The 21,680-nt window shown below is 58.3% G+C and overlaps 1 protein-coding gene across 4 annotated transcripts; it reads right to left on the bottom strand.

Moving 5' to 3' along the window:
- Positions 1-1,676: 1,676 nt before the first annotated feature.
- On the bottom strand, positions 1,677-21,246 carry SLC45A3 (solute carrier family 45 member 3). 4 transcript variants are annotated; one of them, XM_027613410.2, is made up of 6 exons: positions 21,133-21,168; positions 13,757-13,839; positions 8,289-8,664; positions 6,659-7,441; positions 5,643-5,908; positions 3,080-3,517 (listed from the first exon to the last, which is right to left on the bottom strand). In XM_027613410.2, the coding sequence occupies exons 3-6, from the start codon at positions 8,458-8,460 to the stop codon at positions 3,080-3,082; spliced, it is 1,659 nt and encodes a 552-aa protein (XP_027469211.1). In that variant the 5' UTR covers positions 8,461-8,664; positions 13,757-13,839; positions 21,133-21,168. The 4 variants fall into 4 exon arrangements, with proteins under 4 accessions (XP_027469212.1, XP_027469211.1, XP_027469210.1 ...); XM_027613409.2 differs by lacking the exon at positions 21,133-21,168 and adding an exon at positions 13,977-14,559; XM_027613408.2 differs by lacking the exon at positions 13,757-13,839 and having other exon boundaries at positions 21,133-21,246.
- Positions 21,247-21,680: the final 434 nt, after the last annotated feature.

The raw sequence follows: 21,680 nt of genomic DNA, 5'->3' as shown, positions 1-21,680 counted from the left end.
TGATGTATGGTGATTAACATAACAATAAAAATGTTTAAAAGAAGCAAAAAAAAAGAATGAAGTATGAATGAATGGAATGAAATCAGCTTCAAAATTATGTAGAAAGAGTATAGAGAGCTATTGTTAAATGAGTTAAGTATTTAAAGGCCTCTGTCCTTATGATGGGACAATCAAATCTGAATCTAATCAAGCCTCTGGATCTTGTCACCAGCTCAAAGGGTAAAAAGGAGAGGAAGAAGACCATCTTCGATAACACTGAGGGTACAGTAACCCGATACAGAATGTGGGCAATTCTGGAGGAAAACATGGCTCTTTCTTCACAAATGCATGGCCAAAAAAAAAAAAAAAAAAAAAAATTAAAAAGAGGGAAATTGTTAGAGTTGAAAAGAAACCAGAGACATGGCCGCTAGATACAGTTTATCTTGGTTGGATCTTGATTTGAACAAACCAACTGTGAAACGCCATTTTTTGATTAATTGGAGAAAATTATACATGGATTGGGTAATCAGTGATAATAAGGAATTGCTGTTCGTTGGATATGTTCATGGTATTGTGGTTAAGTTGCTAAAAAGTCCTACTTCTTAAAACACACGCTGCAGTATTTACAGGTGAAATGAGATTGCGTCCACCGTATGCTTTAACAGTACCTCCCCCTCAATGGGTCGGGGAGGGAGAGTAGATAAAATTAAAATGGCAGAATGTTAGTAACTGTTAAAATTGGGTTCATTGTACCAGGCTCATTATTCATCTATGTTTGAAATTTTCCATAATAAAAAGTTAAATATAGAACATTTTAAAGATTTATTTATTTGAGAGAGCACAAGCAGGGCGAGGGGTCGGGAGGGGGAGGAACAGAGGGACAAGCAGACCCCTTGCTGAGCTCCAGGACCCTGAGATCATGACCTGAGCTGAAGTCAGACGCCCAACTGACTGAGCCACCCAGGCACCCCCCCACCTTTTTTAAAGATTGTATTTATTTAGAATAAAATATAGAACATTTTAAAAATAAAGCTAGTCCTTTTAAAAAAATTTTTTTTTATTTATTTAAGTAATCTCTGCACCCAGTGTGGAGCTCAGACTCCCGACCCCAAGATCAGGAGTCACATGCTCTAACCACTGAGCCGGGCAGGTGCCCCAAATAAAGCTAGTCCTGCACATGGTATTAACTGTACGGACCACAAGAATCCGGAATGGGAAGGCCAGCCAAGTGTGGAAGGGTGAGAGAGGTGGCATGGCAGGGAAGACTCTGAATCTGACCTAACCCCGGCAGGAAGGGTGAAGGAGACAGGAACCAAAAGGCTCAGTGATGTTGAAATCCTAGCCTACACGTGCCAGGTTCCCTCCTACTTCCTATTGCTATAGTTGATAGAGGGTGCTTGTTCCAACTTTTTGGCCACATTGTGAGCCCTTTGAGAAGGAAAATGTCCCCACTCTCCTGCACTCCGTGTTTTTCCTGCCCCCCCACCCCCAAATTTCCAAACAAACTCTCTAATCCAAGGGGTAGCACATCCAAGCCCAATCACCAAACATTGGACGAGTACTGGTCTATGGCTCCATCTGCTGGTGACACTGGGAACTGAAGCTACCCAAACAGGGTCTCTATTGAGAAGGAAGCTGAGGGTAATTTGAGAGAGATCTGTGCCTTCCCCATCAGGAAAGATAAACACAAGCCCATGAAACATATAAGAAGCCTTTAATTTCATCACCATAAACATTATACTCTGATTGCTCACATACAGTATAAAATATTTACTCCACTAAATAAATAAGACATAACATTATTGCAAACGGCACTTAAACCCCCCAGAGATAAGACTTCCTTAGCCCAGGCAGGGGGTACTCCTGAGTTTCTGTGCGAGATTCCCCAAGCACAGGTATGCCCTGGGGGCAGAGACGGATAAAAGCTCGAGGAGCCACACTCCGTGCTTCTTTCTGGTCCTGCAACAGCCCCAGGGAGAGGGCTGTGGAGCCAGTGGGGAAAGGTGGGGGGTGGGCAGCTCCTTCATCAGCCCAGCCCTAGAGAGAGCAGAGGGGAGTGGAGGTGGGGGGCAGGCTGGGTGAAGAGAGGAGGGGAGGCTAGGGAGGTTAGGGAGGCTGCTGAGACCTGGAGCCCCACCCTCCACTTACCCCCAGCTCCCCCCCCCGCCGCCACCCCCGCCCCGGCCTTGGGTAACAGGATTTGGGATATCAGCTGGGTAAGCAGAGCTTCCAAGCTCCTGGGTTAGGTAGTTTTGGGGCCAGACCAATCACCCAAGGGAAGACGATTCTGGCACTGCTCAGCCCAATAAACCAGCCATCTCCCAGGACCCACAGGGGATCTCACCTCTTAGACACCGAGATGGCAGAGCTGGGAATTGATTCCCCTCTACTTAGTTAAATAAATAAGTTAAATATTTAAAGGCCTGTGTCCCTATGATGGCAACACAGGGGCCAACAAGCCATGTCCTGATAAAACGTAGTTGTGGGGGGATGGGAGAAAGGCAGTGCTATGCAGCCAGGCGGCTTCCTCTCTCCCCACCGGACTCTTACCCACAAATAACTTTCATATTCTCAAATCCTGCGGAGGAGTTTCACACTAGAAACTTCCATGCAAGAGCAACATGGAAGGAATCTATAGCATAAGGGGGCTTGGAGGTCAGAGACCAGATGGTTGAGGTTACTCAGCTCTCCAAATCCCTTCTCTGGCTATGTCTTGACCAGGACACTAGCTGTTAACCCTGCCTGGGTAATCCCCCTGCAGAGTCCTGCATTCCAGTGCATGGAGCTAATGAAATGCCCTACCCTTCGGGCCTCCCTGTAGAAGTCCAGACTGAAGTCTGGACCACCAGTCAGCCAGCCCTGAAGACTGGAGAGGGGGGGAGAGGGAGAGAGAGAGAGAGAGAGAGAGAGAGAGAGGCCCCAGGCCCCGACCTGCGCAGCTCTGCACCTCACCACCACGGGGTGGCAGCAGAGAGCCACACCACGTTGGCAGCAACAGAAACTGGAAGGCTCGGAGGCGCCGGATCCGGATCCAGAGAGGGGATGGGGGAGGGCCTGCGACCCCAGGAGGCAGCCCCTGCCTCGGTGGGCCGGAAGGATTCTACACCGAGTATTTGGCTAAGTCGCTCTTATCAAATACCACCTGTGTAGCAAAATAAATGGCCACCAAACCAAGGCCCGCGGCCGACACCATGTAGGCAGTGACAGACTGGCTGAGCTGAACGATGGAGCCCATAAACAGGGACGGGGCCACCTGGGACAGCAGGAAGGCACTGTCCAGGATGGCTAGGTCCAGGCAGATGCCCCGGCCCGGAATGACCTGGGCCTCAGGCGGCTCGCCCACCACCACACGCATGGAGACGTCACAGGCGGAGGCCCCACAGAGCACAGGTGGAGAAGGGAGGAGGCCGCTCCCTCCAGCACCCATGTGTCCATTGGGGAAGGGAGATCCGGTCTTGGGGCCCGGTGCAAAGCCGGGCATCAGGCTGTCCTCACTGGCACTACTCCCGGCATCTCCTCGGTATTTGGGCAGGAAAACCTGGGAGGGGGAGACAAGGAGAGGCAGGAATCAGCCCCAGCTCTGAGAACAGACCCTGGCATTCACGCCAGGGGCTGGAAGAAACCAGGCAACCGGCCTTCATGACAACTGTGCAGCAGGTCAGAAAACCAAGCAGACCCTCCTTGGTCTGGGTCTAGTTAGGACTCTCCGCAGGGGCAGGGGGTGGGGAGGGGACAGATCTGAATTCAGAAGTCTAGGTGTCCTCTAGCCTCTCCTGGAACCAGTAAGTGGCAGACAAACTCGGACTGCAGGTCAGGAAGAGAACAGAACCCCAAGGTAAAGGAAAAAGACAGAATGAAGACAGCTGAGAAGAGAGGTGTGTAAGAACAGAGGAACAAAATCCAAAGGTGGGGCCCCTGATGGCCCAAACCCCCACACAGGCTCTCTTAACCCTCCTGCTTCCTGCCCCCACCCCGCACCACCACCACTTCGCCCTGGGATAGCCGCCTCAGCCTCACAGAGAGAGGCTCTGCTCCCACTGAGGTCCCAGGCCCCTGCTGTGAGGTCGGTCCATGGCCCCAGAATGAGGGCAGGGAAGGCCCAGAGGACTCAGCCTGGAGGAAGAGAGGAGCAAGAAGAATCTTCCAGACTCCTTTAGCCTAGCTGTGCTAATGTTGAAGCCCTTCTTGCTTCCTACTCACTATGTGCCTTAGATCAGGGTAGCCTGCCCCTGCCCAGAACGCCCTATTTAAGGACAGGGCCAGAATTCATCCCCCACTGTCCCTGTGCCTGCTAGTGCCCCACGTGGAAGGGCTCTCGAGTTGGCTGCGCTAGAGCTGGCACCCGTGGCGGGGCTCAAAAGGGAAGCCTACAGCTCTTGGTGCGGCCAGAAGTAGGCAAGGCAAGTACAGACCGTGTACGGGGCCAAGTGTGCCACCAGTGGGCCTCCCAGGCCCTGTCCTCCCTGCCTGCCACCCCGTCAAGAGGCCCCTAGGGCTAGACACGCTCCGCAGTCCGAGGGGAGGACCCGCCCGGCCATGTTCCCCGGAGCGAGTGGGTATGCCCAAGCCTGGCCTCTGGACACCAGCCCCCAAGCCCCCAGCCGGGCAGCAGCAGAATGGAGGCTGATGAAGGTTATCAGTGTGCTGACAGGGGCCTCAGAGACCAGGCTACCCCAACCAAAACCCCGGCCCCTCCCTCCACACCCCCCCACCCCTGCAGCTACCTATTCAGTTACCCACCCTCCTAGCTAGCTATTTCTCTGCTACCTCACTCATGCCCTCCAAGGGGCCACCACATCCTCCCTATGGTCTGGAAGCTCTATGGAGGCAGGCCTGCGTCTCCTCCCTCAGGACACTCCAACCTCTTACCCTCTGGGCAGAGCTCTGGACCCAGGGCTGTAGCTCACTGAGGCCAGTGAAGGGCACAAAGGTGACTACACAGCTTTGGTCAGGAGGCTGCCCACAGAACGGGGCCCCCAGAGGGGCTGGCTGGTGTGGGGCCAAGCAGGAAGGAGGCCCCCAACTTACAGTGGCCAGGCGAGCGGTGTCAGGCGCGTCAGGCTCAGAGATCCGCCGTGGGGGCGGGGGAAGGGGACGGAGGCAAAGGTGTGAGGCAGGAAAAGAAAAGAGAGAATTAGGCAGAAAAAGAAGATAAACCAGAAAGAGAAGGGGTAGTGAGGAGCCTTCCCCACCTTGGAGAACAAAGCAGCACAGGGGTCGGTCACAATGCCCCTCCCTGAATAAAGAGAGCCCTTGCCAACACCAGACCACCCCCACTCACCGGCTGCTGAAGCCAGGTGCCCCAGAGGTCATCAGGCCCAGCCCCACCCCCCATCCCCTCCCCACCCCACGCCTCTGCCTAGAACCACCCAGCCCAGACTGAGGGCTTCCGCTAGCCTGATTCTTCAGGATTCCCAAAGAAGGATTTAGCATTTCCTGCAATCATCCACTCAAGTGCTTTATAGTCCTGACACCAGGAAGTCATTCCCAGAATCTAATCTACACCTTCCTTCTGCAGCCCACGTCTCTGGCCCTGGGCTACATGCGCTTCCTCTCGGATCAAAGAATGACTTCTCCCGCACGTCTCTGGCCCGACACCGATCCATTCAGGGCTCCTCCGTCTCCCCTCCACCCCCGCTCCACCCAGTGGCCAATGTGAGTACCTGCTTCTCGCGGTGGTAGAGGGAGGCTAGCGTGTAGGGCAGGATCTGCAGGGCGGAGAAGGTGAAGCCGGTGAGGGCGGCCGACGCGGTCACCACGGCCACACTGCGCGACAGGCACATGGTGCCAGCAGCAACAGGGAAGGCCACCACGCTGGCCAGATAGACGGCCCGGGTGCCGAATCGCTGCACCAGCCGGTCCATGACCAGAGAGAAGAGCAGGGAGATGGCGCATTGCAGGAACAGCCCCAGGCTGCCCATCCGGACCCCTGCGGGGTGGGGTAGAGGAGGAAGTCAGCCCTGGAGCAGGAAGAGGCCCAATACAACCGGGGAGGGCTCAGAACTGCGGGCACCTGCCGTCCAAGCCTCGCTGTGTGAACCAGACCTGCTCGCCCGCATCATCCCCACCCGGCTGCGGCAGCCCGAGCCGAGGTTCTTCCACTGCCCTTAGACGATGCGGCCAAAGCCTCTATCGGTTGTTTTGGGGAGGCCTGGCCTAGGGCTCGGCTCTCTAAGAGGGTGCGAGGGAACACCGAGACAGCTCTGCCGTGGGCCCCAGGACAGAGCTCGGGACTGCCTGAGCTGAAGGTCTGGCCTGGGAATGTGGCGAGTCAACAGGGGGTGCAGAGGGCACACTGAAGTTGGGGCCAGGCGGACCGGAGACCCGGCCTTGACTGCCCTACTGCCTCTGTTCCTTAACTAAGCTTAGCCTTTTCTTCTGGCAAATGGGGGCAATGACTCTGAGCAAACCTCTCTGCGGCCCGAGGTGCTGTGGAGACCGCAAGCCGCGCTGCCCTGCACCGTGGGGGCCGCGTGCACAGACGGGGCCCACTGTCCTGACGGAAATCGGGAACCCAGACGCACAGCTACGGGCCGGCACAGACTGCACAGACTGCACAGACTGCACAGACTGCACAGACTGCACAGACGGCGGGCCGTTCCCTGGGGGGCGGTGGGGAGGGGAATCTCTCACAGCGGGGGCCCCCCCCGCCCCCCCTCCCAGGCTGCTGAGGCCTTACCTTCATCATAGTGTCTCCGGGCCTCGGTGCCCGGCTCGGCCCGGGGCACACCCTGGTACAGCCCCTCGCCTACAAAGTCCGTGTAGAACAGCGTGAAGGTCATGAATGCCATCCAGCTGCACAGCTCGGCCATGAAGAGTCTGCGCAGGGTGCGAGGCACACGGCAACAGAGCTGGTGCAGCCGCGGAAACAGGGCGCCCAGGTTCCGGAAAGCCAGGCGGGTGTGGCACGGCCAACAGTGTGGCCCCGAGGGGACCGCCAGCCCTTCCGCCACCTCGGCCGGACCCAGCGCTGCCTCCTCGGCCACAAACAGTGTGGCCGCCACACAGGTGAGGAAGATGAGGGTGAGCAGGCCAAAGAGGCACTCCTCCTGGGTGCCTAGGTAGGGGGCCAGGGCACTGGCGTCCCAGTCGATGGCAGGCAGGAGGTAGCCCAGGCAGCCCCCGAGGCTGATCATGAAGGCATAGACAGAGAAGGCCTGGCGACAGTGGTCTGGGTCCCGGAAGAGGTCAGAGAGCAGGGCCTCCAGCGGGGTGAAGCAAACCTGGCCGCAGAAGTCCAGCAGCCCCACCCCCAGGATCAGCAAGGCCAGCTCCAGGGGCCTGGTGTCCGGGCATAGCAGCCCCGCCAGCCAGCCAGCCCTCGGGATGAGGAAGAGGCTCAGCAGGACGCCCAGGGACAGGGCCCAGATGAAGGGCCTCCGGCGACCATAGCGCCCACGCCAGTGGTCACTGGCCGAGCCTAGGAGTGGGACCGAGACGAGGCCCAGCACTGGACCGATGCCTGCAGGAAGGACATGTCGTATGAGCCAGAGGGGCCGTGGGGAAGGGGGACCAAGCTCCTGGACAAGGACAGAAATGACCAAGATCCTAATCACATGCAGGACCCCCCTCCGTGCTGGAAACAGCGCAGGGTATGTCACAGACTCTAGTTTAGTCCTCGCAGCTAGGATCACTAACGCCCCATCTTAAGATGGGCAAACTGATGCACTGAACAACTGGTAAGTGAGCCTTGAGCACAGGCACCCAGGTGGGGGTGGGGGGCAAGAGGCGGAGTTTTAACAGGCAGTCCGACCCCAGAACCTGTGATCCTGGGAGCCACCCCAGGGTGACCACTTGCCTTCTGTGGCTTTTGTAGAACACACCTGCAGTCAGGGGCCCACCCCAGGCCCTAGGGGTAAGAAAGAGCCCTGGCTGGGAGACCCCGATCCTAGTAATCAGTAGCTAGCCCTCCAGCCTGGCTGAGTCACCCAACCGCTTATCGGCCTCCATGACCTCTTCTGTGAAACGGGGGACCCCAAAGGCTGTTGCAAGGATTAAACGAGTAACAGACAGAAATTAGAATGGGCCGGACAAAGGTGAAGAGCAGTGTCTCCCATGCGCCCGGCATTGGGTAGGGGTCTGGGGTATGGAGGTGACCACGGACTGTCCCTGTGTTCTTTTCCGGTTGGGCCCCCCCCGCCCCGCCCCAGCCCACCGCACCCCCTCCGCCCAGCAGTGCCCACCCGCCAGCTCCACGGGCTCCGGAAGAGCAGGCAGCCCCCTCTCCCGCTTTGGGCAGAGGCACTGTCTTCCTACCTCCTGGGTGTCATGGCTCTGGAGCAGGAGGGAAGGAGGATGTGGTGACTCACCTAGCACCATGGTCATGAACTTCTCCTCGACCCCCACTTCCAGCAGCAAAGGCGGCACATAGGTGATGCCGGCGGCCAGGCACACCTCTAGGCCGAAGGTCAGCAGGTTGACCAGCAGGAGCTGGGCTTTCCGATGCCGCAGCAGGCGGCCGGCCCACAGCCTCTGGGCCATGGTGGGCTTCACACGCTCCACAGCTGCCGAGGCTCAGCCCTGCTCCAGACGCCCAGGCCTCTCCTCCTTGCTGCCACCAACTGCCCCGGCCTCGGCCAGGAGCCCATGTCTGCCAGCCTTCCGTGCAGGTCGGGCTCCTCAGCCCGTGCTAAACGCCGGTGGCCGCCGGGTGCCTCGGTGGGGACATAGCTCATCACTCGGATCCTGGAAGGACAGGGACAATCAAACCCAGCCTGTGAAATCCTGGCAACCGGGCCTCCAGGATTTGCTCTGAGTTCTCTGAACGCTGTTCACTCCCAGGCTGACGACGGTGTGGCCGTGCCACCTCCTACTGCCAATCAGGAAATGCATGTTAATATTAGCCTAAGGCTGACATAACTAATAAGGTAAATATGATTTCTAAACCTCAGCACACTCCAGGGCCAAACAGATGTCCGTTTTTCTCTGTTTTGGAATATCTTTGCCATTGCCCTTGCCTGCTGGTAGGGAAAAAAGAAAAAAAAAAAAAAAATCAAACCAACTGAATTCCCAGTTCCCCAGGCCCTGTTATCAAGGTGCCCCTGGAGACCCTCTGCCAGGCCTGGTGTGTTTGCTTTCTCTCTCCACATCCCAAAGCTGGGCTGTTCAATTCCCCTTTGTTATGAGTAGCACTTCCTATGCAGCGCTGCCTGGCCACAAGCCCCATTGCACCGTAACCCCAGCCACCATAACCCGAGCCCCCAAGGATGGGGACAAGGGTACGGTAGGGCGGGCAGGCTGTGGTTTGTTGGGTTGGGTTTTAACCTGTCACTGAAACCACTTAAAGAGGGCTTGCCTGGAGGAACCTCGGCCTGCAAACCTCTCCCTGGAGTTTCTCTCCGCGCTCAACGTTCGTGGGGAAGAAACATTCCCACGTGTACTGCCCAACTGTCATGGCACAGTGGGGCCTGTTCCCAGGTGCCCGCCTCACAGGGGCACAAAACGGCACCAGCTGGTGGCAACCGTAATGACCCCGGTGACCCAGGGCTGGCAGGAGGCCCCACCACTTTCCCAGCCGCCTTTCTCTGCTCCCCAAACGGCTCCATTCTCAGCAGAGAAGTCCCGGCGGCCCTCCCTGCTAGGCCTGCCTCCTGTGCAGAGAGATCCCACTGGGGGAGCCCCCACCCTGTGCCCCCCACTCCCAGGCAATCGGCATCCAGGTCTTGCTTCCTGACCACAGGACCCAACGCAGTTTGCTCTGTTTTGGACTGACCACAAAAGAGGGAAAATCACGTCAGCCACGAGGAGTATAGAAGGTGGGCCTTCGTGAGAAAAGGCAAGAGCCCCCTAACTTGTCATTCATCCCAAAGACGTGAGGACAGAGCTTCATGCCACTCCTGGCCGGAGTCTAGACTGCCTTCCCTGGCCTCACCCATTCATGCCCATAAATGCGTGGAAGGGCACTGCTCAAGGGCATGGTCCACGACCCAGAGGGCCCCCGCCCCTGGCCCCTCCCCCACCCGGCACCTGGGGCACCCCTCAGCCCTCCTTCACTCCCCTCCAATCTCAGCATCTCATCATGGGCCACTTCAACTTCTTTTCAAATAACCCTCAGCCTCCCAGGGCCTTGTGTGCTACAAAGCATGTGGTAGGTGTCTCTGAAACAGGCCACAGAAAAATCAGATGGCCACCAATCCAGGGTAAGATGTGTTTGTCCCATAACCACTTTCCAAGCCTTTGCAGCTGGCAGACCAGAAAGGAAGGCTGGGCAACCAGCAGCCTCCTCCCCAAAGTTCTGCTCAGACCCAGACCATCCACTTTGGGAAAGTGCATGGACACCTATGGGGGTGGCATGGGGAGGAGTGTAAAATACTGACCCACGGGGTCCCTAAAGGGGCTGGGAGGGGGCCACACGTCAATCTCTGAGCCAAGCCCCTCCCCTGCCACAGCATCCCCCACAAGGAAGGCAGGAGCCTGCACACAGACCAAGATGGGGGTACTCTCCAGCCTGGAGGGAGGTGTTCTGGGTCAAAAGGCTTCCAGCCCATTCTACTCCCCACCCTCAGTGTGGGAAGGCCCTAGACACTCACCTGCTGTGGCTAAAGCGACCAGGTCCTCCCTGAGCAAACAGACTGTCAGCCCCAGACTCACCCACAACCTGCCCACATTCCCAAGCTCTTGTTGCTCCCTGTGGTTTCAAGTGAATTGCAGCTCTGCAGCAAAACAGTAATCACCACCCCCCCCCCCCCCCGCCTCCTTCCCTTCCCTAGCCCAGCCCCTTGCTCCCAGGAAGAGGCAGGACACCCTCCTTAGCCCATGAGAGAGAGACAAGACGAAAGGGGGTGAAGAGAGGAATTTCCCTTCATCCTCCTTCAGTCCAGATAGCCCATTAGCTGCCTCTCTCTCCCCCGCCGTCCCCGGCCTCCTCCCCGGTCTCCTCCCCCTCCTCCCCCGCTGCGGCACCAGGTAACTGGGGGCTGGGCCAGGTGAAGAATTCACAGAAAGGAGTTGGGAAGGAGGTGGGCAGGCTCCAAGGCCAGCTAGGCACCCCTCTCTTCTCAGGTTGCTAAGCCCGTCTTCCCTCTTTTGACTTCTGTGCCACCAGGTCCAGGGCCCTCTTGCCACCCCTAGAGTGGATTCTTCCCAGCCCAGAACTGCCTAAGGAAGTCCCCCGCTCCCAGACCTTCCCCAGAGCCCCAGTCTCACCCACGACATCCCCACTCTGGGGTCCTCAAGGGGGAAGGCACCACAAAGGACGTCCACAGTGCTAACCGGCCACCCGCCATCCCTCTGGGGCGCGATTACAGAAGCCCACGCCCTGCCCGGTGCCCAGGCCCGGAGGGGTGGGGGAGCAAGTGATTGCACACCCCTTTGTGGCCACCACTCCCGCCTGCAGCTTGGGGGCACGCTGCCCACCAAAGCTTCTAAGTGACGGATGACTGCCGGCACCCATTTGGGGGCACTCCCTTGTCTTCCTCAGGGATGCAGCCAACCGAGCTCAAGTCTCCCCAGTACCCTCCGCTGTCAGAGGTGCTTCTGACTCAAATCTTCCCGTCCCGCTGCTCCCAGAGCACTGGGCCTGTCTGGCAAACAGAAGATCAACCCGAAGAGCCAGCCTCCAGGGGCTCACCGGGTGGTGGGGGGGGGACGGGAAGAGGAGGGAAGTGGAGGTACCGAAAGGGCAGTGAGTGTGGCCTGACCTCCCGCAAGGACAGCAGCCTTGGGGAGGACAAGTCCCTCTCAAGTTCCAAGTACCTGTCCTCCAATGACGGGACAGCAAGAAGCCTGGAAGAAACCCAAGACCTCCAGGAACCTCCATGGAGCTCTGCCCCAGGCCATCTTTCCTCACCTCTGAGGAGCAGAACCCAAGCACACTGGGCCCAGTCAGCTAGCCCAGCTCCCGAGAGCAGGAGCCCCGTGGGCAACCCTCCCAGCCCTCCAGCGCCCACCCGCGCACAAGGGGCCTGGGAAATGTTTACCCAAAGAATGCATGGCTGAAAGCAGCATGGGGGTGGGGGTGGGTGGTGGAAGACATGGGAAAGACCGAAGGGACCCCCATCCCCACCCCCACTCGGGAAATCCTGGCCAGACCCCCCGAGGGGGCAACTCCTAAAGGTTCAAAGGTGGTGAGGGGACCGCACAGCCCCTCGGGCAGGGATGCCCCACATTGGGTTAGGCCACAGGCGAGCACGGGGCAATGAAACGGAGCAGCAAGAACAAACTTGGCCTGAGCTTTCTCCAGAATTCAAAAGAGCGAGTGAAGGAGGTTGGAGGAAAGGCGAGAGCCCACTTCGGGTAGCTCCCTACGGGAAGGGAGGGTCAGAGGGATGCATAAAGAGGCCTTTGAGGGCTTTCAAAGGGGCGCCTGCCACCCTCACGCCCGAGGTGGAGCTGGGGGGAGCGGATTCCCTCCGCTGACAGACAGAGGCCGGAGGCACCCGGGCCGGGGGCAGCCCCGCCGCGGGCCAGTGTCAGGCAGCAATTCTATGCGCTCTTTATGCGGGCCGGCGTCCCCCCACCCCGCCCAGGCACATCAAACGCCGCGGCCCCCACCCTGACCCCTGCAGCTCGGCGACCCTGCGTCCTCCCTCCACACTCACAAAGCCGGCCCGGCTTTCTCACACGCTCCTCTACCCTTCACAGCCCCCAGGCGGCCCCTCCCGCAGAGAAGGAAACAGGGTGGGGTAGGCTCCCTCCAGGAATAATGACTCAGCTGCAGAAAGGGGGTGGGGTCAGTCTTGGCCAAGCTCCCCAACACACACCCCACGGGAGGCTGCCTGCCGGAAGGGCGAGTGAGGAGAAACCCCCAGGTGGAGGCTACCACACGGCAGGAAGGCGGGGGACCCCCATTCCTCCACACCGGACTGGATCCTAGGATCTCGTGCCACGTTGAGCTCTCCCCAGGCCCTCCAGGTTGGGGGCAGGGAAGAGGGCTGGGGGCTCACCAGGCCCGCATCCCTGTGACCCGACCCCTTGCCTCAGTCCTAGGGGACCAATGTCCTTGGCCTTATGCGGTAAAACCTAGCACACTGCACTCCCGAAATGAGCTCTGCCCTCGTGGGGCCCAGGGGCGCCCCACAAAGAGGCAGTGCTGGCCAGCCAGGAGACCCGAGAAGGAGCATCCTTGTGAGGCAGTTGCTCCCATTACAGCCCCCGGTCGGGGACCTGGGCAGCTGGGGGGGGGGGCGGGGGGACGCGCACAGGAGGAGACTGCGCTGGGTTTGTGCCTTCCTGCCCACGTTCAGTCTTTGATTCTCGGGGTCTGCTCTCCCCCCACGCCACGCTATAAAAAAGGCAGTGATCTGCAGAAATACCCCAGACCCACGCTTTGCAGGGCTCCCCCAGACACCTGAACACTCTGCTCAGAATGCAACCTCTCCACCTCAAGGGAACTGTCAGAAAGAAGAGGGCTGGACAGAGGGGAGGAGGACCCCACCCCCGCTCCCACCCCAGACTCGCTCCCTAGCTCCTGCCTCCCCCGGGGCCCAGAGGCCAGGGATTTGGAGTTGGCCCTGCTGCGCTGCCTTTTCTTCACTTGGACTGGAAGCCTTCTGCTTAGCAGCTTGTCAGAGAGAGTGAGGGGGCTGCAGGCCCCGACACAAAGGGGGATTAGGGAGAAACCTCTGGGCCTGCAGAGTAATCCATCAAACTCTCTCCCGGCCGCCAGCACCGGCCTCTTCCCACTCAATTCCCCTTCCAGCTGCCGCAGGGCCCCCACCCCCTCCGGCTCCTGAGCCCTGTCACTTCGGGCAGCACAGAGAATCCCAGGCCCTGGGGGGGCAGAGGGGGCACACTGCAGACACTGGGAAAGGGGCAATGGCTCCCTCCCCCCACTCACCCCCAATGTGTGAAAACCCAACAGGTGGCAGTGGCTTGGAGGAAAGTTGCTTTTGTTGCCCTGTCTGAGCTCCAGCCCAGCTTCTGAAAGGAAGCAAATGTGAAGAGGTTGGGGGAAGGGCAGGGGAAAGGATGGGGCGGGCAGTCCCCGGGAGCCCACTCTCTTCTCCCTCCCCTCTGCAATCCAGTGACAGGAGTTCTGGGGCTGGCCTGACCCTCACCTTGGCCGGTCAGTCCTGGCCAGCCGAAGTGGAGGTGAAGCACCTTCCCAAGGGGTCACCTGGCAATCCCATAGCGACACACATCTGACTCCGGGCGGTGACCTCCCAGTCAGACTTCCTTTCTGAGAACAGTGGCGACCTAAGGTCACACTGGGTCGCCTTGACCAAGTGCCCTCCGAACCAAGTACCCTCTTCACCCTGGAGCTCTCTTCTACCCCAGGGGCCGCCAGCCTCTGAACCCTGGCGGGTTCGGCAGGGTGCCCCTGGTGGTGGCAGCCTGATCCGGGTCTGCGCGTGCCAACTCCCCCACTCAGGTGACCTGGGTAGGGGCCCTCCCGACCCCGCATGAGGCAGGTACCACGAGTACACCCATTTGCCTGGCTAGGACACAGAAATGAATACGATCCACCCCCTGGAAACAGCTCGCACAAGTTCCTGGCAACCCCTCCCCAGCCCAGAAACCTGGCAGAGGGCTCTCTCCATCCCAAACAGCAGCAGCAGACATCAGAGGGGGGCGGCTAGTGGCCTTTCTTCTCCGGTAGCATTCCCCATACCCTCGGGCTGCCCACACCGGGGCTCTCGCCACCCCCCCCCCACCCGCCGCCCCCCGCGCCCGGAGGCAAGAGGAATGCCAGGAATGTAAATGCTTCCCCAGGTGCTGGCCCCAACAGGTGAGGAGAGGTCACTGCGGGGACCTGCCCAGTGACTGAGGCACCCAGTGGAGGGTAGAATCTACCTCCCACGGTTCTGAGACAAGGGTGGGTCCCACCCCCAGGGACAGGAATCACAGGGGCGTACACCCGCTAACTGTCCAGAAAGCGTCTGGCATGTGGATACCTGACATACCTCTCTCTCCAATTCCAACCATTCGAAAATGCTGCCAAGTGCTCTGAACTGGGAACCAGGACAGTGTAGTCCAGTTCCAGTGACTTTTGCTGTTGTAGAGCCTGGACAAGCCATTTTACACACACACACACACACACACACACACACACACACACACACACACACCCCTACCACGGACTCACACGTGTAAAATGAGAACTAGTCTACATACCGTCTAAGGTCCTTTACAACCGCACAGCTAACTGATCTCACACGCACCCGCCCCCCCCACCCCAATCCCTGCCCCAGCCTCAGGTACGGTGCTCTCCCTGGACAGGTGCCTACTAACTGCTCACTGCCAAGGCCACATGGCACTGGGGAGGGGAGTTTCATAGCCTTCTGTGATAGAGAGGCCCCCGGGAACCAGGTGGAGAGGGGCTCCCCAGGTGCACGTACCCCATCCTCCACCTGCCAACACACTGCTGCAGTACAACAGAGTGCCAGGGGTTAGTGGCCGCCTGAAACTGAGCCAAGTAACCGAGACATCTGGGGGCAGAGTTGCCCTCTTCCCTACTCCCTTCCAGAGCTGGACTCCAATTTCCGGGCAGAAATTGGTAAATTCTTTCTCTACTTGGGCCACAATAAATGGTTCTCTACAAAGGGGGGTAGCGGTACCAAGAAACCCCTTGGTCCCCAGGGTGGGGAAGAGAATGGGGAGCTTGGCACAGCCTCCAGGCTGCTGGGAAGTTCTCTCCCCCTGCTGCCTTCTCAGTTCCTACGGCCCCTGTGAAGTGAAACCTGAACAACCTCCTAGTGAATTTGAACTTTGCCAGTCAGCTAGACTGGGCAGCTCTCCCCATCCTGCACAGCCAACCCTTGCCCCCTTCCTGCAGACTGGCCTCCCTTAGGAGGTGCAAGCACACAGAAAAGAGGCAGGGGATGGAGGGTCTGGACAGACCTACTGATGAGCAGAACCCCGGGCTGGGAATAGGAGCAGGATGCTGGCCCTAGCTCTGCGATGTCCCACCTCTAAGGTCTCGAATTCAATGGTCTCTCGGGCGCTTTCAGCCCTGATATCCTAAGGTCTGTGACCAGTCCTATTTATCATCAGAGGGCTCTGGGCCAGAGCCAGCCCTATGGAAATGTGTTCGCAAAACCCCAGTCACTGAGTAGTGAGCAGGGTGCAAGGGGGTTCCAAAAAGGACTCTTATTAAAGAGTCCAGTTTGCCCACCCTTGGAGGAAGTATGCCTCAGTGCACGCAACCTAAGCTCCCCCAAAGGAATGTCAAAGAGCTCTAAAACTAACTCGCTCACTCACTCACTCACCCACCCATCCAACACTCGCTGAGATCCAGCTGCGGGCAAGCCCACCATGAAGGTGCTGGGGATGTGGAGATAATGCCTGCACCCCCCCCCCCTTGGCAGTGCTAAGACATAAGTACCCAGAGTTGGGGGCCTAAGGTGTAGGGCATGACCAGCTCTCCCAGGGCTTCCTGACGGAAGAAGCCATGTTGCGGAACCTTGAGGTCGGAACTATGCAGAAAAGGGCAAATATCTGCAAAGCACAGCCACTGGAGCCTGGCACTTCTACACATAACTACCTCTCCTTTTGGCCCCTCCCCGGTGAGGCATGGTGGAAAGAACACCAGACCCAAAATCATGGCAATGAGTTTCGATCTCAGATCTGGCCCCAAGATGGGGGTATTTATCAGCACTGGGCCTGATTTTCCTTCCCAAGTATTGCCATGCTCCAGTTACTTCCTCCGGATGCCTCCTCATCATTCACCTGACCCGTGTTCAGCTCAAGTCCCGTATCTCCTCTAGGGCTCCCTAGAACCCAAGCCGTCAAGGATCCCCTCTTTCAGGGACGCGTGGGTGGCTCAGTCGGTTCGGCATCTGCCTTTGGCTCAGGTCTCAAGCCTTGCATCCAGCTCCTGGCTCACTGGGGAGCCTGCTTCTCCCTCTCCTGCCTACCGCTCCCCCTCCTTGTGCTCTCTCTCTCTCTGTCAAATAAACAAATAGATACAATCTTAAAAAAAAAAAAAAAAAGGATCCCCTCTTTCCTCCAAATCTTGCTGCGCTCAACAGGCAGCCCTCAGGGTTGCATACTGCCAGTGGTCCTTCTGGCCTCCTTCCCCACCCGCTGCCCCACTGGCCCTTCAGCTCCCGGAAAGCAAGGACCACGGTCCCCATCCAGGACCTAGAGGGGGAGTGCTCAACAGAAGACTTTCCAAGTGAGGCTGAATCAGGATTCGGTCTGATGCAACGTGACCAGCCTGCCAGAGATCCAGGCAGGGCCACACTCGAGGTAACTGGGTGCTCAGCTCTTTCCAGCACCAGGAGCCAGAAGTGGGAAACTAGATTGTCACATCCCTAGGGATGGGCTGTGTGGTTCCAGCTCGGAAACTATTCGTGCTAGCTCAAAGGACACCCGAGATTAGAGGTTGGGGTGAGACATAACAAAGAGCATTCGGGAAGGAGGGACTTGTCTCTGGCTGGCTGCTCCTGAGGGCAACTATCCGGCTGGGCATTGGGGTCTGGCCTGAAATTGGTGACTGAGGGTCCAGGGGACCAGGGGCTGGTCTCCAACCCCTTTCTTGCTGGCTCATCCCAGCTTCCCAGAGAGAGTGGTCTCCAGAATTAACAAAGAAGGGAACAACCATGCATTGAGCACCTGGCCTGTGCAGGCACTTCGCAAAACACGCCTATCTCATGTAATCTTCATTGCAACCTTGCAAGGTGAAAATATCATCCTCTCCATTTTACAGACTCAGACACCACGGCCAACAGGTGAGGCAGGCCCGTCTCTGATATAAGAGGCAAGAAGCCCTACAAGTCATTCAGGGTCAGTGGCAAAACTGGACTTCCTCCCATGGAGGAGGAAACACAGACCTCATAGTAGGAAAAGGGATTAAATAGGAAGTTCTGGCCAGATATCAGGACCATCCCGTGATGGCTCGGTCAGCCCCCACTCCCCCGGTCAGCAGGGACACTTAATACACTAGACAAAGCTCCACACTCTAGCTCTAATGCTGGGAGTCAAGTGGCATCAGCATTCGAGACGCTGGGCCTGGTACCAACTGGTCCAGCCTCTGTCCTTGCTGTCCAGCAAACAGGGCCTCTGACTATTCAAAGAAAGCCAGGCCGGGTTTTTCTTCTGGCTATCAGAAAGCAATGCAGCCCAAGGGCTGGGACGGAGGGGTGGCGGGGGGAGACAGAGCAGAACCCCGACTTCAGTATGCCCCCTCCTCCTCATATAGTTTCCCTAAAAATCAGCAAATAACCTTTCTGCATAGAAGGCTCTTAATCTTTTAAGATACATATTCACCTCTATTACCTCCTGGTATTCTCTTCCACCTTGAGGAGACAGGCAGGGCAGGGGTTTCTGGACTAATTAAAAAACAAGTGACACACAGTATTGAGGGAGGAGAGACCAGGATGTCCAGTTCTGGTGTCTTCTTTGCACTAGACCACAAGTTCAACAGCAAGTAGGTCATTCACAGTTTACATATAGTTATATATGGTCTAATTCCCCGGCTCAGAAACTCTGTGGTTTCTAAGCATAAACCAAAGAGATTGCCTCCATTGTCACCAAATAACAGCTGCTGACATTGATCAGGCTCTTTTTACACCCCCCTGCTGTGCTTGAGCTTCACCTGCATCAGCTCCTTTAATCCTCACAATACGGTGAGGTGGGTACTGTTATCCCCATCTGACAGTGGAGGAGGGTGAAGCACAGAGAAGTGAGATAACTTGTGCAAGAGGAAATGGGGTTGAAATTTGGGCACCTGGGTGCTGGAGGCCAGTCTATTCACTAGTCATGCGGATTCCCCAAGGTCCGGGAGACCTTGCTCCCAAAGAAACAAGAGCAGAACCCAAGCACAGAGTCCCAGGCTAGCGGCTGCTGTCCATTCGGTCTTGGGTGATAGACACAGTAAGTACTAGCTAACGTTTATTGACCACTTATTACCTAAGGCACAAAGTCCAGGGCTCTGTATGCATGATTTAATAAAGCTCTACATTTTTCATATTTTACATATTACACATACAATCAGCTATTTAAGAAACAAAAAGAGCTACGGGGCTCCTGCCTGGTTCAGTCGGAAGAGCACGCAACTCTTGATCTCGGGGTCCTGAGTTTGAGCCCCAAATTGGGTGTAGAGCTTACCTAAATAAATAAATTAATTTTTAAAAAAAGAGCTATAACGTATTATCATTATTATTATCAGCTCCACTGTGCGGCCAGGGGTACGGAGGCTTTGAAGACGGACACTAAGTAACTTGTCCAACATTCCACGGCTGGTAGAACCACCAAGATAGAAAGCCTGTCTTTCTGACCATCTAGGTCCTTACCCGTAATGTTGTGTTGTCGGGCTCTAATGGTCCAAATGATAGTACTTAATCTCACCTTCCGAATCCTCAGACCATCCCCACCCTTCTGCCTTGTTCCTCCAAGAGCCCTGCCCAGGCTGAGAGAGGGGACGCCACACCATCCCGCCACCACTTGGTAGCCTGGAAGGACCTGGGTGGGCCACCAAGAGTCACGGAGCAGTTCCTCCTCCCCCGCCTCCTCCGGGATAACCCGAGAGCCAGGAGGGACCGGGGAGTTCACCACACCCTGCATGAGTACACAGCGAAACTTCCCCTCACACACCCCACACACATACTCTAATTGGGGCCTGTATGTCCACAGCTGTACATTCAGCCACAGCTGTATTTTTCTCTTCAGGCTCATCCTGCTGACTCAAGCTCCATTTTTCTGAGCACTTTTAGAAAAACAGAGTCCTGGCTCCATGACAGGCCTGGGGGGAGGAGATAAGGGAGGAATGAGGGGATGGGACCCATCCAACAGAAGGGCCTGTGACCTCAAATACCGGAGCACTCCCTCCCTAGGAGAAGCTGCTCCGTGCATTTCCCCAGGCTTCCTTTCCAGCCTGTCCCTCCTGGGCTCTCCCCTCCCTAGCCCCTCGTGCCAGTCCGTTCCCCAAGCCTTGGGCAGGTGAGCCCCACGCCAAGGCTATCTTGTTCTGAAAGGAGATCTGCTAGGTGCATCAAGAAAGGCAGCCAGAGGCCTCCCAGGGCCTCACCCCCAACCCTGAGCAAGGCTTCCAGGAGCCCAATAAGGGTGGCTCTGGGCCCCGGCGCACAGGCTTTGCCGGGCTGCAGGCTGCAGGGCAGCAAAACAGCAGCTGGGCTATTCTTAGTGTCCGCTCCACTGGGATCAGGTCTGTGTAACAGCTGAAGGGCAAGTCCTCACCAGGTACCCCCCGTGCCAAACCCCTCCCTAGCCCCAACTCTGGCCCCTGGAGAAAGGAGAAAGCAGGGTGGCAGGAGTAGCCCGGGGGGAGGAGGAAAAGCTGAGCAAGTCAAGAGTGTCTGTGAGGAAGATGGAAGCTGATTCAGAGGTCAAGGGCAAAAGCAAGTCACGGGGGCGTTCCTGCGCTTGAGGGGAACAGGAGACTATGGGAAGGACTGGCTCTCACTCCGGAGAAACGCTGCAGGTACCCGGGGAGCTTCTGCAGCAGGCCATGCGGCTGCCTAAGCCCAGAGCCCTGAGAAGCCATAGCGGATGCCCAGGTACCATCTCATCACACCTGTTTGCTGATCTCTGCATTGTCACCGTCCCTACCTGAGGGCCACGGGAGGCGCGGAGAAAAGGGCCTCTCCTTTTCTCCCCCGCCCCCGAAGGATGACCGAGGCGGCAGGGCAGGGGGGCAGAGGAACCCACACACCTTCATACTCCAGCCTCAACTCTGCCCAGAGCCCGGCCCCAAGACTAAGGCTGAGAGCGCTCGGTCACCTCTCCCTCCCTCCGTAACCCCGCACTCCAGCCCAAGCAAGCTGGCCCGAGCCCGGGGACCCCGCGGCATCCCGGCCGCCGGCCCCTTTCCCGGCTCCCCAGTCCCGGACTGTGCGCGCCGCGGTGACTCATCCCGTCCCTTTCCGGTGAAGCCGAGACAAGGGAAGAAAATAAATGCAACTTTCCAAAGAAAACTCTGACGCTGAAGCTGCAACGGGAGCGAGCGGCCGGTCCGCCCGCCGTCTGCCCGGCCCGGGGCTCCCGGGAGGGCCCGCTCCCCGCCCACCCGCCGCCCGGCGCCGGACAGCGGGGGGACCCGGCGCTCCAGCCCAGCCCGCCCTCCGCGGAAGAAAGCCCCGCTCCGCGGGGACCAAGAGGCAGGACAGGGGGGCGCGCCCGGGGCCCGCCACCTCCCCCGAGAGTCTCGCGGGGCGCAGAACACGCCACCCCGCGGAGCTCGGCCGCGCGGCGCCGCTCCCTCCCCCGCGCCGGGGGCCCCCTCCCCGGAGAGAGGAGGGGGCGCGCGCCTACCTGGCCGAGGCGTGCGGCTGTCACCCGGGGCCGGCGTGTGCGAGCTCGTCCCACCCCCACCCCGCCTCCTCCCAACGCGCGCCAGCCGGCCGCTTTTAAATCTCCAGGTTGCTCGGCGGGGGGAGAGAGCATGCGCGCTGGGGCTGCGGGAGGGGGCGGGGCGAGGCGGGTCGGGGGTGGGGGGTGCGCGAGGGCTGGGGAGGGGTGGGGCTGGTCCCCGGGGGAAAAAAAGCGGGCGGTCTCGGAGAGGTCTTTGTAGCAGCCACCGAGACGGGCAGCCCCCGCGTGGCTCCCCGACTGCCCTGTCATTACCTAGGGCCGTGCACCGCCCCCTCGCCGCTCGCCACCAAAACATTTAGGTAAAAGCTGCTCCGCGGGGCACCTCCCTTCCCCGGAGCCAGTCTGCGACCATTACCCGCACGTGCTGTTCTGGCCGTCCGCCTGTCCCGGGGCTGAACTGCACCCCCCGCCCCCAGCCAGGACCAGCCCTTGGAAAGGAGAGGGCACGCTCTCCCCCAGTCACTCTTCCTCCCGTTTGCTACCCTCTG

This window comes from Zalophus californianus, chromosome 10, assembly GCF_009762305.2.
Source record: "Zalophus californianus isolate mZalCal1 chromosome 10, mZalCal1.pri.v2, whole genome shotgun sequence".
Classification (NCBI taxonomy): Eukaryota; Metazoa; Chordata; class Mammalia; order Carnivora; family Otariidae; genus Zalophus; species Zalophus californianus.
This window is presented reverse-complemented; position numbering and strand designations above follow the sequence as displayed.

Excerpts from the sequence above, each read along its gene's own strand:
- SLC45A3 (XM_027613408.2), bottom strand. The coding sequence starts at position 8,460 with ATGGCCCAGAGGCTGTGGGCCGGCCGCCTGCTGCGGCATCGGAAAGCC. Across the intron at positions 7,442-8,288 it reads GTTCATGACCATGGTGCTAG|GCATCGGTCCAGTGCTGGGC; the intron begins GTGAGTCACCAC and ends TCCTTCCTGCAG. Across the intron at positions 3,518-5,642 it reads TCTACCACCGCGAGAAGCAG|GTTTTCCTGCCCAAATACCG; the intron begins GTACTCACATTG and ends TCCCCCTCCCAG.